The following is a 19115-nucleotide window of genomic DNA, read 5'->3' on the forward strand; positions in this document are numbered from 1 at the left end:
TCATTTTAAAACAAAGAAAGCTGGCTTTTAGCACATTTTTCAGACTTAGGGGTACTAAATCTCCTTTGGTATTGTCCCAACGTCTTTTTCTTATCAGGGTCTCATAACTCCTTCCAGAAGATGCCCTTTTGCCATTCACGTCACGCGTTTCGGGGGAACGGTGCAGAGCGTCAGAAGCCCGGTACGGCAGGTTAAGGCTCTACCCAGAGCAGGAAGGCCTCCGCCTTGTCCTCTTCGGGCCTTAGTGTGCACCGAGTGAAAGAACAGCAGGGTGGTCGTGCCTGGGACTGGCGGCCCCGCCCCGAGGGCGGAGAAAGGCGGAGCTGCGCCTCTCCACCACCTCGCGACTCACCGCGGCCCCGCGTGCCCGCGGCGCATGTCCCTGGCTCCCCCTCCCCGACCCTGGATTCCGTTTCCTCCCCGCTCACGCTGCACTCGCAGCCGCCTCCAGGCCCCACGCCGCCTCCGGAGTCCATGGCCGGGACGCGCTGGGTGCTCGGGGCGCTGCTCCGGGGCTGCGGCTGTAACTGCAGCAGCTGTCGGCGAACCGGCGCCGCCTGCCTGCCCTTCTATTCGGCCGCCGGCTCCTTCCCTTCGGGCGTCTCGGGCCGCCGCCGTCTGCTCCTGTTGCTCGGGGCCGCCGCGGCTGCCGCCTCCCAGACGCGGAGCCTCTATACTGGGCCTGCGCCCGCCGGGAGGCTGGCGGGGCCTCCTCCCGCGGCCGCCTCTGCCGCTGCCGCGGCTGCCGCCTCCTATCCGGCCATGCGCGCTCCTCTGGTACCGCAGTCGCTGGCGGCGGCGGCAGCCGCGGCTGCGGCCCCGGCGCGAAGCTACAGCCAGGTACGTGGGCGCCGCCAAGGGCCGCGCGCGGGACCCCGTCTCGGCCGCGCGCACGCGCCCCCGCGCCCCTCCGCTTGCGCCTCGCGGGCGCGCTCGGGGGGCCACTGCAAGCGCCGCACACCCGCCTCCCCGCCCGCCCTGTCCTCCTATTGGGCCCCGGAACAAGGGACGCTCTTCCAGGCCTCGGGTTTTCTCCTTGTTTTGTTCTCCCCTCGAGTCTCTGATCGGTTGGGCAGTGTAAGTGTGGCTGGGGGTGAATGTTGAGGCCTTGTGTCCCGCCGGGCCCATGGTAGGTTTTTGAGGCTGTTGACGCCCCCGCCCTGCCTTCTTCTCGCTCCCCGCCCGGTGGCTGTGAAGTTGGGAGGCCAGACCCCGCGGAGGGTTGGGAGTTTGCGTGCAGCAAGAGTAGTAGGCCTCGGCGGCTTCGGCGCGCCTCGCGGTCAGCCGTGGAGACGAAGGTTCGCGCACATAGTGCGTGGGCTGGGTTCGTGGGGAAGGAGGTGCGTCCCCAGCGCGCCCAGCTACCCCGTGTCCCCAGGGAAAGGCCGGCTGCCCCAGTTTACTGAAGGTCACCTCTGCACCACCGCTTCCTCTGATAGGGAAGAACAGTTTGGAGACCGATATGTGGGGGCGGGGGAAGGGCGAAGGAAGGAGCGTTTAGGGCTGAGGCCACAGTTGGGGGACCCAGGTGTGAATCTACAATGTTCTCTCTCTTTTTTTTTTTTTCCTTATTTTAAAATTAGTGTGTATTCCAAGAACTCAGATTGCAAATATTTTTTTGCCTTGTATGAGGCTTTCTCCTCTGCTGTTTACGTGGCATCTGAGAAGTGTCTGCACGTTTTTTGACTACCCAGCTCCTGATGCCTTGGCTCATATTTATCTTAATTCATTTTGTGCTTCTTGAACTTAAGGATACAGGGAGGCTAATCAGCACGGCTACTGTCTGCCAGTGGCTGAGCTGATTGATTTGAATCTTGGCCCAATACTTTTTTCTGCCCTTTTCTGTAAAAGCTTGTGACACTTATAGAATTCCGGGAAAATGGGGGAAAGTTGCTTTTTTTTTTTTTTGCTGTGAAATTTGCTATAAAAGTATCATTTGTTGAGCATCTGTTACATGTTAGACGCTGTGCTATAGGCATAGATTTATTGACTCCTTAAAATTGCATGTAAGTTCATGAAACTGATGGAAGAGGGTACAAAGGAATGTAGCATTTCTGTCTTAAGCTCAATAAGGTGCAAGTGTTAAAACGGTCTGAGTTGTCTTCCCAGGTTGTAGTGCTTGTTGGATTCTTATTAAATCCAGTGTTTGCTTAGCTCTGTAAATAGAATTCTTTTAAGTATGGCTCAGATTCCTCTTACCTCACATTGCTGTTAAAGTCAGTTTATGATCTTTCTCTTATTCAGGTGGTCTGATAATACTGCCTGACAGCTTAATCTTTCCAAGGCAGTCTGCTGTCTTGTTAATTTACCCACTGTCCTTTGCCTACCAAGTTAAGAACACACATTTAGCTTAACACTCAAGGCCCCCTGCTACATGGGACCAAGTTCTTTTTGCCAGCTCATCTTCTTTGGCTCCTAGTTGTACCCTCCAGTTTAGCCAACTGGGATTAATGTTTTCCAAGTGGACCTATGTATATGGCTTCTTCCCCTCATCTCTCAAGCTGGAATGCCTTATCCTTTATATACCCCTGTCAGAATTCTATCCTTCCTTCAGGGCCCATCTCATGTCCTGATTTCTTCTATTAATGTTCTGTTTTGAACTCCTGTGAGCCCTGGTGGTGTAGTGGTTAAGAGCTATGGCTGCTAACCAAAAGGTCGGTAGTTCATATCTACGAGCCTCTCCTTAGAAACCCTATGGGCCAGTTCTACCCTGTCCTTTGGGGTTGCTTTGAGTCGGAATTGACTTAATGGCAACGGGTTTGGTTTTTTTAATAGTACTTTGTGGAGCCCTGGTGGCAGGCACACTGTTCAAGAGCTCTGCTGCTAACCAAAAGGTCAGCAGTTTGAATCCACCAGCCCTTCCTTGGAAACCCTGTGGGGCAGTTCTCATGTATCCTGTAGGGTTCCTATGAGTCGGAATCGACTCGATGGCAACGGGTTTCATAGTACTTAACACTTAAAGCGTTTTGTACCATTCCAGTCTTATTCTAGATGGTAAACTCTGAGTTTATGGCCTAATGTGTACTTATCTATGTAAGGCACTCAAATATTTGTCAGATTGAAGGGACCCCTTCTTGTATTGTCTTAACTAAACATTATTGTTAGGTGTTATTTTGGGGCTGGTGAATGCAAACCCTGTATAAAATTTATGTCCTGCCAAACTGTTAGGATATACCTGCATGTTGATTTATGATGTACAATCTAGGCCAAAACAGGACGAGTTAGATTTGTGAAGTTTACTTCTTGCCTCTGAAATAATAGTTTGAACCTACTCAGTGGCACTGTGGAAGAAAGGCCTGGAGATCTGCGTCCGTAAAGATTACAGCCAAGAAAACCTTATGTAGCAGTTATATTCTGGGACATGTTGGGTCGTCATGAATCAGAATCTACTCGGCAGCATCGGGTTTGTTTTCTTTTGTAAGAATAATATTTAGAGCATTAGTTCATCGAAATAAATGTTCTCCAGGTTGTCAAAGAAATGCTTTTACAGTTCTTCATTTATCTTGGAAGGAGTGCAAAACTACCTACCTGGAACACCTTCCTCCACCACTCCATGAGTATGAGCTGGCTACGTCCAACTTAGGAGAGGAAGTAGATGACGTTTATCTCATTCGAGCTCAAGGATTGCCCTGGTCATGTACTGTGGAAGATGTGCTTAATTTTTTCTCAGGTATATTTTGTGTATGCTTTAAATATGTGATTTTATCTGAGTAAAAGGCAGTCCTACAAAATCCACGTCAGGCTACGCTATATACTGTTTGATTATTGGGAAATGTCTCATTCTAGCTGCTTACATGTTCATACCAAGTGATGCCACATGCAGTACCATTTGTGATATACCAGACTTAAAGACTTTGAATGCAACAAAAGTATTTAATGTTAAAATTATGTAGTATGAAACCAGTTTTCTTTGAAGTTTTAATATGTATGTATGAAAAAGCTGAACCTATTAGTGGAAATACGGGGTTAAGATTAGCTCTTTGTGTAATACATACATTTAGAGTACAAATTCATTCTGTGTCAAGTAATGAAGCGCCCTTTGGAAGGGTTACCAGTCTGTGGTTAGTTTTTTATATCTGATTATGATTTTTTAATTTAATTAATTTTTCAATTTTCCTCATAAAAAGCTTTAGAATATGCTGCCTTAAAATGTTGAAAAAGGATTTAACTGACTATATTAATTATGTTAATGGGCATAATCATTGTACAGGTCAAGCATTTTATAAAACTACTTACACCTTCAACTTCCATTATAAGAGATGTCTTTCCTTGGTAAAGAAAAGGGGGAAAAGTTAAATTATGGTAGCAAAATTATTCTTGTGGGAAATACTTGGAATACTTACAGGTATGATTTTTAACAAAGGAAGAAACTTGTGACTAAACCTAACCATATCTTAATTCCTTAATTGATTTGAAACTAGTCGTGGAAACATTGGGATGGATGTAATGAATTTTGTGATGGGCTTACTCTGATTTGCTATTTAAAGGCCAGGGGATCATAAGCTTAAGTGTTAAGGTTTGCTTATCTTTTACACTCGGAACATTTTAGAGACTACCACCTCATTAGCATCTGGATGGCTTCAGTGATGGGGGTTTGTGTAAAAAAATACGACAGGCATTTTGGTTCATGCTTTGTTTTCCTGCTGGAAAATTGCGTTCTTAGTGACTAATAATTGAGCGAAAAGTTTGATTTCTGTTCTTAATTGATTTTACTCATATATTTAGACTGCAGAATCCGCAATGGTGAGAACGGAATACATTTCCTCTTAAATAGAGATGGGAAACGAAGGGGTGATGCCTTAATTGAAATGGAATCCCAGCAGGATGTGCAGAAAGCCTTAGGAAAGCACCGCATGTACATGGGTCAGCGGTATGTGGAAGGTATGTGAAGCCAGATTCTGGCTTTTCGGGATCGTTGCATCAGCACTTCATGCTTCTGTAAGGGCGTGTTCACTTGGTCACTGACAATATTGAAGTAGATAGATACTAGGAGGACTGCCATTTTACAACTTGTGAAAAAGCACAGAGAGAGAATCTCAGTTTTTTATCTATAAAATGAGCATGTTGACCAAGCTTATCTTGCTAGTTATGAGAATTAAATGAGTTATGCCAGTCACACAGTAAATAGTAAATGTCATTTGTTGTTATTTTTTTCTGAAAAGTAACATAAAAATTAAAAATACTAGTTAGGAATGGTCTTTGTTGGGGTTTTTGCATACCTTTTTTGCTTTTTTCCTTATAGTATATGAGATAAACAATGAAGATGTGGATGCCTTAATGAAGAGCCTGCAGGTCAAAGCTTCACCTGTGGTAAATGATGGCGTGGTTCGTTTGAGAGGACTTCCTTATAGTTGCAATGAGAAAGACATTGTAGACTTCTTTGCAGGTGCTTTTCAGTTATACATGTTGGGGACCTCATATTTTTTTAACCCCCCATTATCTTCTTTTTCTATACCTTAGATGACCCATTTCTAGGTAATAGCATACGTTACGTTAGGTTCTTTAGAGGAGAGCTCTGATTCAAATGTTCAGTATTATAGATTATATACAAGCTTTCATCTGTCTGGCAGGTCTTTGGAGGAGGTCAGATTTCAGAACTGTTCCGTGTGGGTTTCTTTTGCTATTGAAGAAACTGTTTTCCTCGTAACACTGATCATATTTGTCTAAGGCAGTAACAATTTATTATTATCCAATTTGTAGCTATAAAATATGCACCATTAATAGTGATCTTAGTCTAACTTTCTATTGTTCCTTGTTATATACCTAATGACAAAAAAAAGAAAAGGTAAGGGTTGTGTGTTTTAGATGGGCCGCTTGGACCCTAAACATTATGTTCATTCTGGAAATATAGGTGTGTAGTATACTTCTGGCTGCCTGATAATTTTCACCTCATTAGGCATGTATCAGCTTTGGGATGGGCGAAACAGTAAAAATTTTATTATTACTGAATGAATGTGTTAATACTGAGGGGGAGAAAGCTCCTGTTGGCAACACTGATTTGTAATAATTTTTTGTGTCCTAGGACTGAATATAGTAGACATTACTTTTGTCATGGACTACAGAGGGAGAAGAAAAACAGGGGAAGCCTATGTGCAGTTTGAAGAACCAGAAATGGCCAACCAAGCCCTGTTGAAACACAGGGAAGAAATTGGTAACCGGTGAGTGAAGCAGATCCTAATAACATGGAAGTATCACACATCAGGTCATTTTGATGAATGTATTGTAATGTGACTGTAAAAGTTTCCAAATACAAAATAGTAAAGTAATATGATGAGCTTATCACTTAGATGAACAAATTATTAACATTTTATATTTCTTTCATCTGTTTCCCAGTGTACAGCTTAAAAATAAAACTTATATAATCACAGTATCGTTACCACATCTAACAAAATTAGCATTAACAGTATTGATGCCTGTCCATACTCCCATTTTACCAATTATCCCCAAAATGCCTTTTTACAGTTGGTTGGTTTGAACAGGAATCCAGGCAAGATCTAAATGTAGCATTTGATTGTTACGTCTTCAGTTCTCTTAAATAAGAGTAAATCCTCTTTGCCTTTATTTTTATTTCTTCTTGCTTTTTAATGCCACTGACTTTTGAAGAAATCTAGTCACTTCTGTATAGTGTCTCACTTTCTGTATTTGTCTTATTGCTTCCTTTTGGTGTCATCTGACTTGTTCCATTATCTTTTATTATTTCCTGGAAACTGGAAGTCAGAGCTAAAGTTTTGAATTGGTTCAGGTTAACGTTTCGGTAAGGATATTCTGTGGGTAATACTGCATACCACATCACATCAGGATGCATGTAATGATGGATGGGCTCATTTTAACTCTGACTTTGGAGGTGCAGTGAAAATAGTGTCAAATTTGACATCAGTGTTTTATTGCTTATTGGTCTTTTTTCAGATCCTTTTTTTGAAGTTTTTTTAAAAAAAAAAAAAGGTTCCACTTTAATACCAGTGTGTTTTGGGATTTATTTATAAAACTGGTTAAAAGATCTTCATTGGATTTTTTTAGATGAAGAAAGCTTATGCAAAGCACGCCCCCCCCTGCCCCGACCTTATTCCAGCACTCTTCATATTATATTTTGGAACCATTGGTGTTCTCTTTTTATGTATGAACATTAAGGTAGTGTACACATACCTTTTAATAAATTAAGAAGTGGTTTCCATCTAATCTTTCTAGGTCTGAAAATAAAAACCACTGTTACAACTCAAATTTAATGACCTAGTTTGGAGAAGAAGAAGCGGTTAGAAACTGATGTCAGAAACTTGGATTTAATAGTCTCACTACCACTAAGATAGAATTGACATTTCTTGAATTCTCATCAGACGCTTAGTAAAGTTTTGGAAAGTTAGCTCTTCAAATACTGTGACGTTTAACATCTTAAGTGGCTGTGATTAATTTCCACAGAATTGAACTACAGGGCTTCAAGTAATTGTTAACCAACTGTAAAAAGAAAAACCCCCTCTTACTAGGTTAATTCTGTTCTATGCACATGGTTAGCATTAGCGTAATTGCCTTCATGAAGAAAAACAGGGTAGAGAGTACTGTTAAATGTATATGAAGAGAACTGTTATCTTGGGGGTGGGGGTTAAATCAGTGGCTAATGAGAATACTTTTTTATAGGCAATATTTATGTCTGTTCTTCTCCCCCTACCTGTTATCTTTGGACATCTGTGTTTCATAAGCTGTTGGCATTTTAACATAATCATGTTTGTTTTAAATGGGTTCAAAGTTACTTTGTATCATTTGTGCCTTTTCGCTTTTGCTTTGACATAGATATATAGAGATATTTCCCAGCAGAAGGAATGAAGTTCGGACACATGTTGGTTCTCATAAGGGAAAGAAAATGGCATCTTCTCCTACTGCTAAGTATATAACTGAGCCAGAAATGGTCTTTGAAGAGCATGAAGTAAATGAGGATATTCCAGCCATGACAACTTTTGAAAGTGAAAAGGAAATAGGTAAGGATGTGCCTCTTCTCAGGGACGGGTTACCCAGTAAGCAAGGTACGCCCGGGCTTCCCTGTGCTTGTTTACTATGGGCTTCTCTGTGCTTGTTTACTAATGTGTAGTACACCCACCCATGTGAAATTGTCCACTTCAGATGAGTAAGTAAGCACAAGTAAGCCCGTGCATGCCTTGCTTACTGGGTAATTTGCCTTTGCCTCTTCATGAGGCTCATTGGGTCTATCTTGTATATTTTGAATTTTGTTACAATGATTTTTTTAGGACCATTTTGTATGAAACTGTAATATAGGAAAAGGGAACTGAGTTGCAAAGAATGATTTAATGTGTCTTTGAGTGTAGTATGGCAGCCCCTGGGTGGTGCAAATGGTTAAGCACTTGACTGCGAACTGAAAAGTCAGCGGTTTGAACTCACCCAGAGACACCTTGGAAGAAAGGCTTGGTGATGTGCTTCTGAAAAGCCATAGCTTTGAAAACCCCATGGAGCACAGTTCTGCTCTGCACATGGGGTTGCCGTGAGTCTGAATTGACTTGATGGCAATTTTTTTTTTTTAGTGTAGTGTGTCCTTTGAATATTTTCAGAAGGACTTAATTTTTTTGTTAGATTTCTTAATTTAGTTATTTTTGTAGATTCTTTATCAAAAGCTGAGTAGTACAAATATAATCAAAGGAAGTAAACTTTAAGGTGGAGAAAGATTTAGGTAGAAAAGAGGAATATTTACTGAAGTAAGGGCTCTTACTTGCCTCTGGATTTAATTACCCTTTTGAGTCCTAACCTCAAAACAACATTTGCAATCCTTGGAATTTGATAAATCCTTTTTTAACTGGTGTACTGGGATTATCCTGTCAGAGTATTCTTTTTTTCAGTACCTATAACCCAGAAAGTTTCTCTTGCTTTTATGGTTTTGTTCATAATCATTTTACTTTCTCTGCTCTGTTTTCAAAAAAATGCATTCTTAATTTGGTAATGGTTTGAGACAGTCAGCGATATGTGGTGGTCAGGTGATAACTTGTTAGATGCCAGAAATTTCAGGTCATTTTGGCTTCCCTAATAGTTCGAGAGGGATTGAGGATTTTGACATAAAGGCCATACCTAATTATAACCTGTTAATAACCTTTTGAAGTTCTTACGTACTTTCGTTCTACCTTTCAGAATTGCCTAAGGAGATGTCAGAGAAGCTTCCAGAGGCTGTTGATTTTGGAGCTACGCCTTCAGTACATTTTGTCCATATGAGAGGATTGCCTTTCCAAGCTAATGCCCAAGACATTATAAACGTGTGTGGCAGTAAGATACTATCCAATCTCAGTAGGCTTCAACAAAAGTTCTAATATTGAGCCTCAATTAATTCGGGAAAGGTAGAGAAGAAAATACAGTATTTCTGGAGAATCTATTAAGATGGCATCAGCATGATTCTGGAGGCTTGTTTCATTTTCTGTAGCCGAAAAATGGATTTTTATCACATTTTAAGGTTAAGAAAGGAAAGGATTTTATAGCTGCCAAATGATACGGTGTGGGTCTAGTGTTCAAAGTATGGAAGCTTGCTTTTAGAATAAGTTGATTTAACTCATTCATTTTTTAACTTCGGAAACTGAGACTCAGGGTGTTGATCACAGAGCAGCTGTTACTAGAGAAGAATCCATTTCTCCTAAATACCAAGTCTAGAACTTTCATTAGACTGTCTATTAGACTGTCCTTAATTTTTAACAAAAGGAATTTTAAATATATTTTTTTTTTATAATAGAGTATGAAATGAAAAACAACAACAAAGTCCTTTAATACCTTAGTTGATTTATGAACTTGAGAGTATATATTTAGTTTGCAATCCAGTCTTCGGTTAATGATGGGACCTCAAAGCTACATTCATTATTTTAGAAGGCCTAATAGGAATCATATCTTTACCCAGGCGAGGGCTGTACTGTCACATGAAAGTATTGCATTCTGTTCTGTTGCTTTGGTTTGAAATGATTATAAATTAGTGTGGAAGCTCTGTTAATGTAGTGCTGGTAAGAAACTGATTATGAGGTACATTTCTGATTAAAAGTGGTGAAAAAAAATGATTAAGAACTGAAGTATATTTGAGGGACAGTCTTTAGAAACAGGGAAGGAGGTATATGGGAGGAATAAGAAAATTGGTCCCTGGTTTAAAAAAAGTCTGAGAAGCGTTCGTATAGTGATTATACTTATGGCTTTTAGTTTTCTGTGAGCAAATATTTGAAATGTAACCTTGAGTTTAGGCAAATTTGGAAAAGACAGAAGGCACAGTAAATATGTAATTACTTTGTTGCTTAAGGAGATTTCCTGAAAACAGATTTATCAGGTGCATGAATCAAAGTCAGAGAAAAAATGCAAAGCCGCTAGACTTGCAGAATGTGGATCTAGTTCCATTATGTTCCCTTTGGCTTCCTTTGTTCATTCTTTAGTTTTTTGCTCCGCTGAAGCCTGTTAGAATCACCATGGAATACAGTTCCAGTGGGAAGGCCACTGGGGAAGCTGATGTGCACTTCAGTACCCACGAGGATGCTGTTGCAGCTATGCTCAAAGATCGGTCTCATGTTCGTAAGTGCTGCCCACAACCTCCGTTTTCGGAGGCTGAAAAATGTGGATTTTTATTGCATTTTAAGGTTGAGAAAGGATAGGATTTTATAGCTGCCAAATAATACGGTGTGGGTTTAGTGTTCAAAGTAAGGAAGCTTACTTTTAGAATAAATTGGCTCAACTCATTCATTTTTTAATTTGGGAAACTGAGACTCGGAGGATGTTGATCACAGAGCAGTTATTACTAGAGAGGAATCCATTTCTCCTAAATACCAAATGTCATTTGGTATGTCATAAATGTCATTTCTGATGCCTGTCTTTGCTTTACCTTTACTTGCTTTAGGGTTTGCCTAGAAGTTTGCCCTGCAAAGATTGTACTCTTTTTCATAATACTAAATTAAATGTAAAGAGGGTAAAATGCTATATTGTCATGAAAAGCATTAATTTATTTGTCTGTAAATTATCCTGCATATTTCTGTCCAGAGTTAGGTAGGTGTATTTTATTCTTTTTAGTTAAGGAATGAAAGGGGCAAAGGATTTGACTTGCTGTCTCAGCTATGAGAAAAATGGTGGTTCCAGTGTTCTTCTGACTTTTCCATCTTTTTAAAACTAACTTGTTTGTTTTTCATCCTCAGACCATAGGTATATTGAACTGTTCCTGAATTCATGTCCAAAAGGAAAATAAGACTTTCAGGGACTCCAGATAAGGTAAATGTAAGAGGTGTAAATATGCACATCATTTCCAGTTGATAAATTAATAATACTTAACTCAATAATGGGTAATATTATAGAAGCCATTTTCTTTTTTTATAAAGTTAAAATTAATCATAATTGAAGCATCAATATAAGGAATGAAAACTCACCTGGGAAATAGAATTCAGTATGATGGTATAGTGCTTTAGATCATTATCCTCATGTAGAATCTTTCTGCATCATTCCCAGCATTCATCATGTTAATGTGCCTAAGAATTTTTTCACCTTTATTAGTTATAAGTGATAATACACTGAAAATCTGCCTCACGCTTTTCTTCTGACTAAAGTTTAAATCCATTTTTTTTGTTCTAAGATACTTTAAAAATGTTTAAAAATAATATGTTCAAAACCAGGGTATTTCTTTTCCTAAAATGGTATTAAGGAAATGGTCCTAGGAAGTACATAGGTTCATAGTGTTAAATGTGAAAAATTTGCTAAACATGTCTTGACATCCCTTCCCTTGACTAAATGTTAAATGGTGTCTTTTTTCCCCCATAAAATCTTTTAATATTTTATGTTGTAATCATTTTCTCTACCTGTAGTGGTGCATTCTTTTGAGACACTTAACTAATGATTTCTTTATTGAAAACATGGGGGCATTCTATACTACATTCAGGTCATAGGCTATTTTTGGATATGAGAAGTTTTATAAAGTCCCACAATCCCGTGATGTTAAATATTTATATCATCTAAAATCTATTTAAAATATATTCTGTGTTCAACTCTAAAAATCTACTATTTTCATACCAGAATATAAACATTAAATGTGTTAACTGATTTTCCTTACCTTAACTTTAATTAATTTTTCAGATAACTTGCACTAAATTAAAAAAAAAAAACAAACTGGATTTGTAATTTTAGATGGCATGGGAATATGGGCAATCTTTTTTTCATTTTGTGGAAATGTACATATTTTTGTTTTATTTCCAGGATGAAGCAAGAAGCGTGTCATTTGCACATCTTTCTTGGACGTGGATACAAGGTTCCGGTGTATTAGCAGCAACTGCTAGAGAAAGAATTTTGGGGTTTTGGGTTAATTGCTTCTAAGAGAAATTCCGTAGTGGACTGTTTAGAAAGGGAAAGGAAAGGTTCAGTTTGGGATTATGAAATAAACTACAAATTTAAATTTTTGTTTAAACTGTCTAGGATGTGATTTAAAAACCTGGTCTTTATTTTATGTGATCAGTTTTCATAGAGGATATTACCCAGTGTGAAGACTACATATTTTTATTTAGCACGGTCCTTTAAAACCCTTCGCCCATTTGAAGCATAATCTATTCAAAGTATTGTTCTTTGCCTATGAATTGAGAGATCTGACGTAAAGCTCTTGGTTTGCAGAGTCTCATGGAATAAAATACTGATGATTTATTTTAACCAAACGCCAAAGTGAGGAAAGGTTTCCAACCTTTGGACTAGTGTGGCTTGGTGGTGGGCATGATTTTAAGCGTATATCATTATTTAGATAAGGGTAGGAATTAAAATGAATCAAAACAAAAATGCCAGAGGTTAATAAGTGTAAATGACAATAATTTGGCAGAGTTTTGTGCCTTTAGAAACATTTTGGCTTCCTAAACCTTATGCTAGGCATTTAACACCAGAGCCTGTCTACTTAAGCAGGAAATACTAGTCTCAAAAGCTGTCTGAAATGCCCGACTTTACCCCCGCCCCTCCTTTTTTTTTGTAATTTTGGGTAGGCGTTAAGGATGTGTTTGTCTCAAAACTGCGAAGTGACATGTCAGAACAGTCCAGACTGGTAAGGACATTAATGGCTTCACTTGGATTTAAACCAGCTCTAGATAGGAAAAAATCTAAATCTCATTTGCTTTGTCAATGGGGTAGCACATCCCACATTTTAGAACAGGTAGGGGTGCCTTGCTTAAATAAAAATAACATTTAATGTGTAATTGTGTGGAGGGTTTACGGGTAAAGCTGTATTTCTGTCACATTGTGGCCGTACCTTCTGCTTTAATGTTAAACAGCTTGTTATTTAAATATTGGATCAAAATGGCTGACTTCAAAACATAGTCATTAATAAACTAACGTAATGTGCACCTGTCTAGGAGAATTAAAGTCCTGTATACTTTCTTTGCCTTGTTCTCTTCTCAGGGTAACAACTGCCATGTAGTTACCGGGAGATGCAACTTTAGTTCTTAAAAATAAATTAGCCCAGATTTCTGAGAGATGACATCCGAAAGAGAGATTGTCTTCTCTCACTTAATACCTTACCACCTTTGATTACCAGTTAAGATAGGAAATCACTGTACTGTAAGTAGTCAATAAATGAAGGCTTGTTTTAGGGTGAAGAATTACTTAAGAGTATTTATTATTGGAGTGTGTGAGTCAATTGAATATATTTCTATTACATCAAGTCCAGGTATATTAACATAAATGGTTAATAATGGTTAATTTTCAGTTATGTGTGTGGTTTTTTTAATTATCTGTAAGAACACAGTTTAATTAACCAGCTTAATATCTTCCTTAGATGGTAATGTGTTTATATATGGTTGAGTGTACTGAGTTTTGAGAACTGGTGTCCATAGTTGTATGATATATTAAAATGTGATTTATTTCTCTTCCTTAAGTAGTAGGTATCTGATTTACTGTGGAAAAAATCTTTAAGGCCCTGTGGGAGTGGGATTGGTGAGGAATTAATTCATTTGCAATTATTTTAAATTCATTTTCTCTGGGAAAAGAATAAGGGCAGAAGTATTAAAATGCTGTGTGATAGGTAAGCTTGAAGGGATATAACTTCATGCTATGCTAGTGGCTGAGTTCTCAGTTCTAAAGGTGGCTGGTTCCTAGGAAGTTGTATTATGAATTCATATACTTTACTCCCTTTAGTTACTGTTCATAATTTAGTAAAGGAATGATTGCCGAGAAGGCAGATACTACTAGAGGAGAGAGGTAGAAAAGTACATAATGCAATAAAAGAGTAATCTTTTGTTTCTGTCAAATCAGAAGATGTGTTTTTCTCTCCCTAGTGGGTTTAGTTGATAAAACTGGGGTGTGCAGCACCATTTGCTATTGAAGGAATTAATGACAGTGAATCTCCCAATTCTATTTGGGTTCCTTATGTCTTTGTAATCTTTGTGATCAAGCTATCAAAAATAATGGGGAGGCTGGACTGTATATCCAGGGTACCTATATCCTGCTTTGGCCTAGCTATTTCTCAAGGAATTACAAGAGAGAATGCTGCTAACAAATGTACATATCAAGGAGGAAATGGCTGAAGATTGTAAGCTGGTTTAATATATTCACCGATACCAGAAAATGAAATAGAAACAGGAATCCAGAGTGTCCCTCTATGCCTGAGTGACCAAAGCTTCAGCCAGATAGGAGACAGAGCCTGCTTTAGGATGGAAGGCTCTAAGTTGTCCTCACTACTTCTGCAGTGTGGGGAGGAGAAAGACTAAGAAAGCTACTTTCATGTAGGTGACAATTTTATGGTTTGACTGCTTATTAGTAAACATGCTGCTGTTAACCATTTTTTGCCCTAAAGGATCTCAGCAGATTCTCGTTGGGAGACTTATTTTTCTCCAGGTTACATCCTGTTCATCTTATCATTAAACACACTCCCTTGTGTTGAGCGTTTCCCCTGAAGTATGTGAAAGGTTGCACATTCAGTAGGTAGATCTTTGCACTGCAGAGTAAGCAAAGCAGAGGCAGGCGCTAGTTCCAGGGGCCTTGAAAATATCAAATTGCTCTAATGTAGTAGAAATACATTTTTCCTCTGAATTTACGAGATTAAAAAATAATCTCTGAAGTCTGTAGGAAGGTTTAGTCTGATTCTTAAGCCTTGATACAAAAATAGTGGGGCAATTTAAAAATTGTCCGTATTTTATTTTTTGAAGAAAATAAAGAGATTCAAAGGGGTATACTTGAAAAGGCTCCCCGCTGTCCTTTATATCAGCCACTCAGTTCCCCTTCTAAGGCATCCCTGTCAGTTTCTGATTCAAATTTCGAGATATTTAGTGTATATATAAGAAAATATTAAGATATATTTTCATTTTTAATATAAATTACAGCATATTATATATGCTGTTTTCTACATTGTTTCTTTTCATTTAATATATCCTAAACATCATTCCATAAAAAAAGAAAAAAAAAAAATCATTCCATAGCAGTTATATAAAATCTTTCCTCATGCTTTTTTAATGATTGTATAGTATGGATGTATGTAATTTTAGTGTGTCCCTGACAGATGAATATGTAAATTGTTCGCAATCATGCTATTTTAATGTTGAAATGAATTAGCTTGTATAAACCTAATATATATTTCGTACATATATAAAATTCTCTGTAGGATAAATTCCCTGAAGTGGTCAGAGTATGTGCATTTGTAATTTATGTCTAAAATTAAATTTATACTTTAAATTGTTTATAGCTTCCACAGTTTGCCCCAGCAATGTCTGTTTCCCCACAGCCTTGCCATTAATATATATCAGTCTTTTGTTTGTCAATGTGATAGGTTTTTTTTTTTCATTTTCTTTTAAAAGTATTTTCTTATGAGGTAGCATTGTTTCATGTTTAAGAGCTTTTGGGTTTCCTTTTCTGTGAACTGTCTCCATACCCTCTATTTTTCTTTTCCTTTTAAAAAATTCTGTAAAATTACAGAACACAAAAACAGAAACGTGTAACAAACCTCCCCATATAACCATCAATCACTGTCAACTCACAGTCAGTCGTGTTTCATCTATGTCCCCCCATATTAAGTTTAAAGCAAATCTGGAGCTAGCATTATTTTTATGCGTAAATATTTCAGTATGCATCTCTTGAAAAAAAAAACTTTAAAAATACTCTCGTTCTTGAAAATACTAATAATTTCTTATCAAATATCTGAAATGTCATTATTTTTAAGTGTATTTGAATGAGGATCCAAATAATGGTCTACACATATCAAATGGTCACTTTATGCTGCCTTTTTTTTCCCTGCAACACTTTCATATAAAAAATTTCAGGCATTACAGAAAAAATGAATTACAGACAGCGCTATACCCACTATTTAGATCCTACAGTAAACATTTTGCTCTGTTTATCATGTGTCTGTCCATCTGTCAATCCATCTTTTTCCTTATGCATTTCTAACTTGTAGACATTTATACTTGACTCTCAACCTTTTCAGTATATCATTAACCGGAGAGTTTTTTTTCCCCCCACCTTGAGGTGAAATTTATAGTGAGGTAAAGAAAGAAACATTAAGTGTACCATGCACTGTGTAACCCAAATCCCTAGCAATCTATAGAACATTTCTGTCACATCAGAACATTTCTTCATCTAGTCAGTTCTTGGACTTCCCCTGTCACCTCTGCCTTCTCTCACAGGCAGCCATTGTTAGGATTTGATTTAGTTCACCACAGACTAGTTTCGCCTATCCTAGAACTTCATATAAATGGAACCATACAGTATATAATCTTATGTAAGGTTTCTTTGACTCAGCATGTTTTAAGATTGTGTTTCAGCTGTTGTCCCTCTTCATTGATGAGTAGTAGTCCACTGTATGCCAGGGTTTAACCTTTCACCTGTAACGGACAGTTGGGTTGTGTTTAGTTTTTGGCTTTCATGAATAAAGCTGATATGAACATCTTGTGCAAGCCTTTTTGTGGACATACATCTTAATTTCTTTTGGGCAAGTACATAGGAGTAAAATATCCTGAGCTATAGGGTTGGTATATTTGTAATTACTAGAAATTGACATACCCTTTCCCCCACTGGGTTCGGGTTTTCCCCTACTGGTCATCCTGTTTTACGTTCCCACAAACAATGTGAGTTCCAGTAGGTCCACCTCCTCATCAACATTTGGCGTTGTCAGTCTTTAATTTTAGCTGTTCTGTGTGTAGTGGTATCTCATAGGTTTAATTTAAATTTCCCTGGTGTTTAATGTTGTCAGTCACTTTTTCGTAAGGCTTATTAGCCATTCAGATATCTTCCTTAGTGAAGGGCCTGTTTCTTCTTTCTCTTACTGTATAGGTTTCCCCTCATGTTTCTTTTTCCTTCTTGTTTTTTGTTGAAGAAATAAGATTTAAGTTTCACAATCTGAATTTTGATTGCCTGTGATATTATTGCCCATTTTTCTACTGGATTTGGTCTTATTAACTAATGTGCAGGAGCCCTTTATTCCTGCAGTGAGCTTTAAATAGTTCCCTCTCAGTTTGTCATCTGTCTCTTTACTTGGCTTATTATGGCAGAAGTTATTTTTATGTGGCTGAATTGTAAGTCTTCTTTTATGGCTTCAGGGGTTTGTGCCAGAATTAGGACATCTCAGTAAAATGATTTTGAAAGCACCTAATAATAAGAATGAAAGTGTATAGCCTAGACTCTAGAATATGGATAGACCAGTCAGTAACTCAGTGAAAGTGACAAAGACCAGGGTGGTGAAATGAGTTCTTTTATATGGCCTTTTGTCTTGATTCTTAGGAAAAACAGCTTGAGAGATTTTTCTCCTAGGCTCTGAGGAGTTACCTTTGCCCTAGCTTTCTACCCTAGAGAGTTTGTTACTTTTGCCATGTTGATTGGCATTTCCTAGGTAAGTTGTAAACAGCTTGGTCTGATACTTTTGTCTGGTCCTGGGCTGCAACCTGCCTTGTGATTGGTGTGCACCTTGCAGGGATTGGTCAATAGACTGTGCAGATGAGGTGAGTTGTAGCCTACTATGCAAATGAAGTGTCTGTGGCCTACTGAGAAGGGATTGGTAAATTTGTGGCCCTCAGGGGGAGGGGCTATGCCTTGAATTTGACAGGGAGTTGTGTATATAAGCAGCCAAGCACATAGTTTCTATCAGTTTTTCTGATAGCAAGAAGCAGGAAGAAGCAGAAGGAAGAAAGAAGAGAGAAGTAGAGAGGAAGCAGGGAACCTTCAAAATGAACTGTAACACAGGTCAATGACTAACACTGAAGATGGCAACAGGCCTGGAAGGGGCCAGTGGCAGAGCTGGCAGCAAGCAATGGCAGGGCCAAGAGGAGTCCTGCACAGCTAACGGGAGCTGAGAAAAGTCCTGCACTGAAGGAGAGACTGCCCACATGCTTCCTGATCCAGGGTTTTGTTGCCTGATCTTGATCCTTAGTTGTACCTTGTTAACTTCCTTAATAAACCACTTAACTACAGGTATGGTATGTGAATTCTGTGTGGCCACTGCAATGGATTATGAACCCAGAAAAGTAGAAGACAGTGCTGTGAGAGGGATGGCTGGTGTCAGAATTGGTAAGAAAGGTTAGGTGGAGGTATGTCTGACCTCCACCTCACAGGGCTCAGCCTTGGGCTAATCTTGATTTGCGTTATCCCACCTGGAGTTAGGTTCAGACGATGCTAATACTGTTTCTGCTACTACTACTACCTAATTTTACAATCAGGATACGCATAAGAATATAAATTAACTTCTCAAATGATCCACAGACTAAATTTGAAGTTTACAGGTGAAATTTCATAAGCATATTCAAAGACTTGTCATCTCAAAAACGCATGTTTCTAACTGAAGAGGCTCTGAATCTCTCTCCCTGCCACTTGACAGTGACATTGGGAAATAAAGACCCAAGAGCTATACTGAGTTATTCACAGTTACTGATAAAAAGCTGGCTATAATTCTGTCCATTTCATGCTCCCTCAAGAAAGCATGGGGGAATACAAATGATACTGTAGTGATAATCAACACGTGGGGTCACCATGAGTTGGAATTGACTCTGGGGTAACTTGTAATTAACTCTTAGGAATTTGACACCATCAGCAGTGCTTACAACTGGCTACTGGTTTTGTTTTTAAATTGTATTTCAAGATAACAGATTCTTTGAAGTTTTATTTTAGGTGTATAAATTGTCAACACTTGGTTTCTGATTTGGTAGATTGACATGCTTGCAAAAATTTTT

The 19115-nt window shown here is 38.8% G+C and overlaps 1 protein-coding gene across 4 annotated transcripts; it reads left to right on the forward strand.

Moving 5' to 3' along the window:
- The first annotated feature begins 317 nt into the window (after positions 1-317).
- GRSF1 (G-rich RNA sequence binding factor 1) lies at positions 318-18359 on the forward strand. Of its 4 annotated transcripts, none has more exons than XM_049886091.1 (10): positions 318-840; positions 3511-3670; positions 4726-4881; positions 5243-5386; positions 6023-6158; positions 7783-7967; positions 9124-9245; positions 10392-10527; positions 11142-11214; positions 12190-18359. In XM_049886091.1, the coding sequence occupies exons 1-9, from the start codon at positions 475-477 to the stop codon at positions 11189-11191; spliced, it is 1455 nt and encodes a 484-aa protein (XP_049742048.1). In that variant the 5' UTR covers positions 318-474; the 3' UTR covers positions 11192-11214; positions 12190-18359. The 4 variants fall into 4 exon arrangements, with proteins under 4 accessions (XP_049742048.1, XP_049742050.1, XP_049742052.1 ...); XM_049886093.1 differs by having other exon boundaries at positions 10392-10523; XM_049886095.1 differs by lacking the exon at positions 318-840 and adding an exon at positions 985-1129.
- The last annotated feature ends 756 nt before the right edge of the window (positions 18360-19115 follow it).

Source organism: Elephas maximus, chromosome 5 (genome assembly GCF_024166365.1).
Source record: "Elephas maximus indicus isolate mEleMax1 chromosome 5, mEleMax1 primary haplotype, whole genome shotgun sequence".
Taxonomy (NCBI): domain Eukaryota; kingdom Metazoa; phylum Chordata; class Mammalia; order Proboscidea; family Elephantidae; genus Elephas; species Elephas maximus.

Bases quoted from the DNA above. Each gene is read 5' to 3' on its own strand.
- GRSF1 (XM_049886091.1), top strand. From the start codon at position 475: ATGGCCGGGACGCGCTGGGTGCTCGGGGCGCTGCTCCGGGGCTGCGGC. The intron at 841-3,510 runs GTACGTGGGCGC...TTATCTTGGAAG, and splicing joins CGGCGCGAAGCTACAGCCAG to GAGTGCAAAACTACCTACCT. The intron at 5,387-6,022 runs GTGCTTTTCAGT...TTTGTGTCCTAG, and splicing joins CATTGTAGACTTCTTTGCAG to GACTGAATATAGTAGACATT.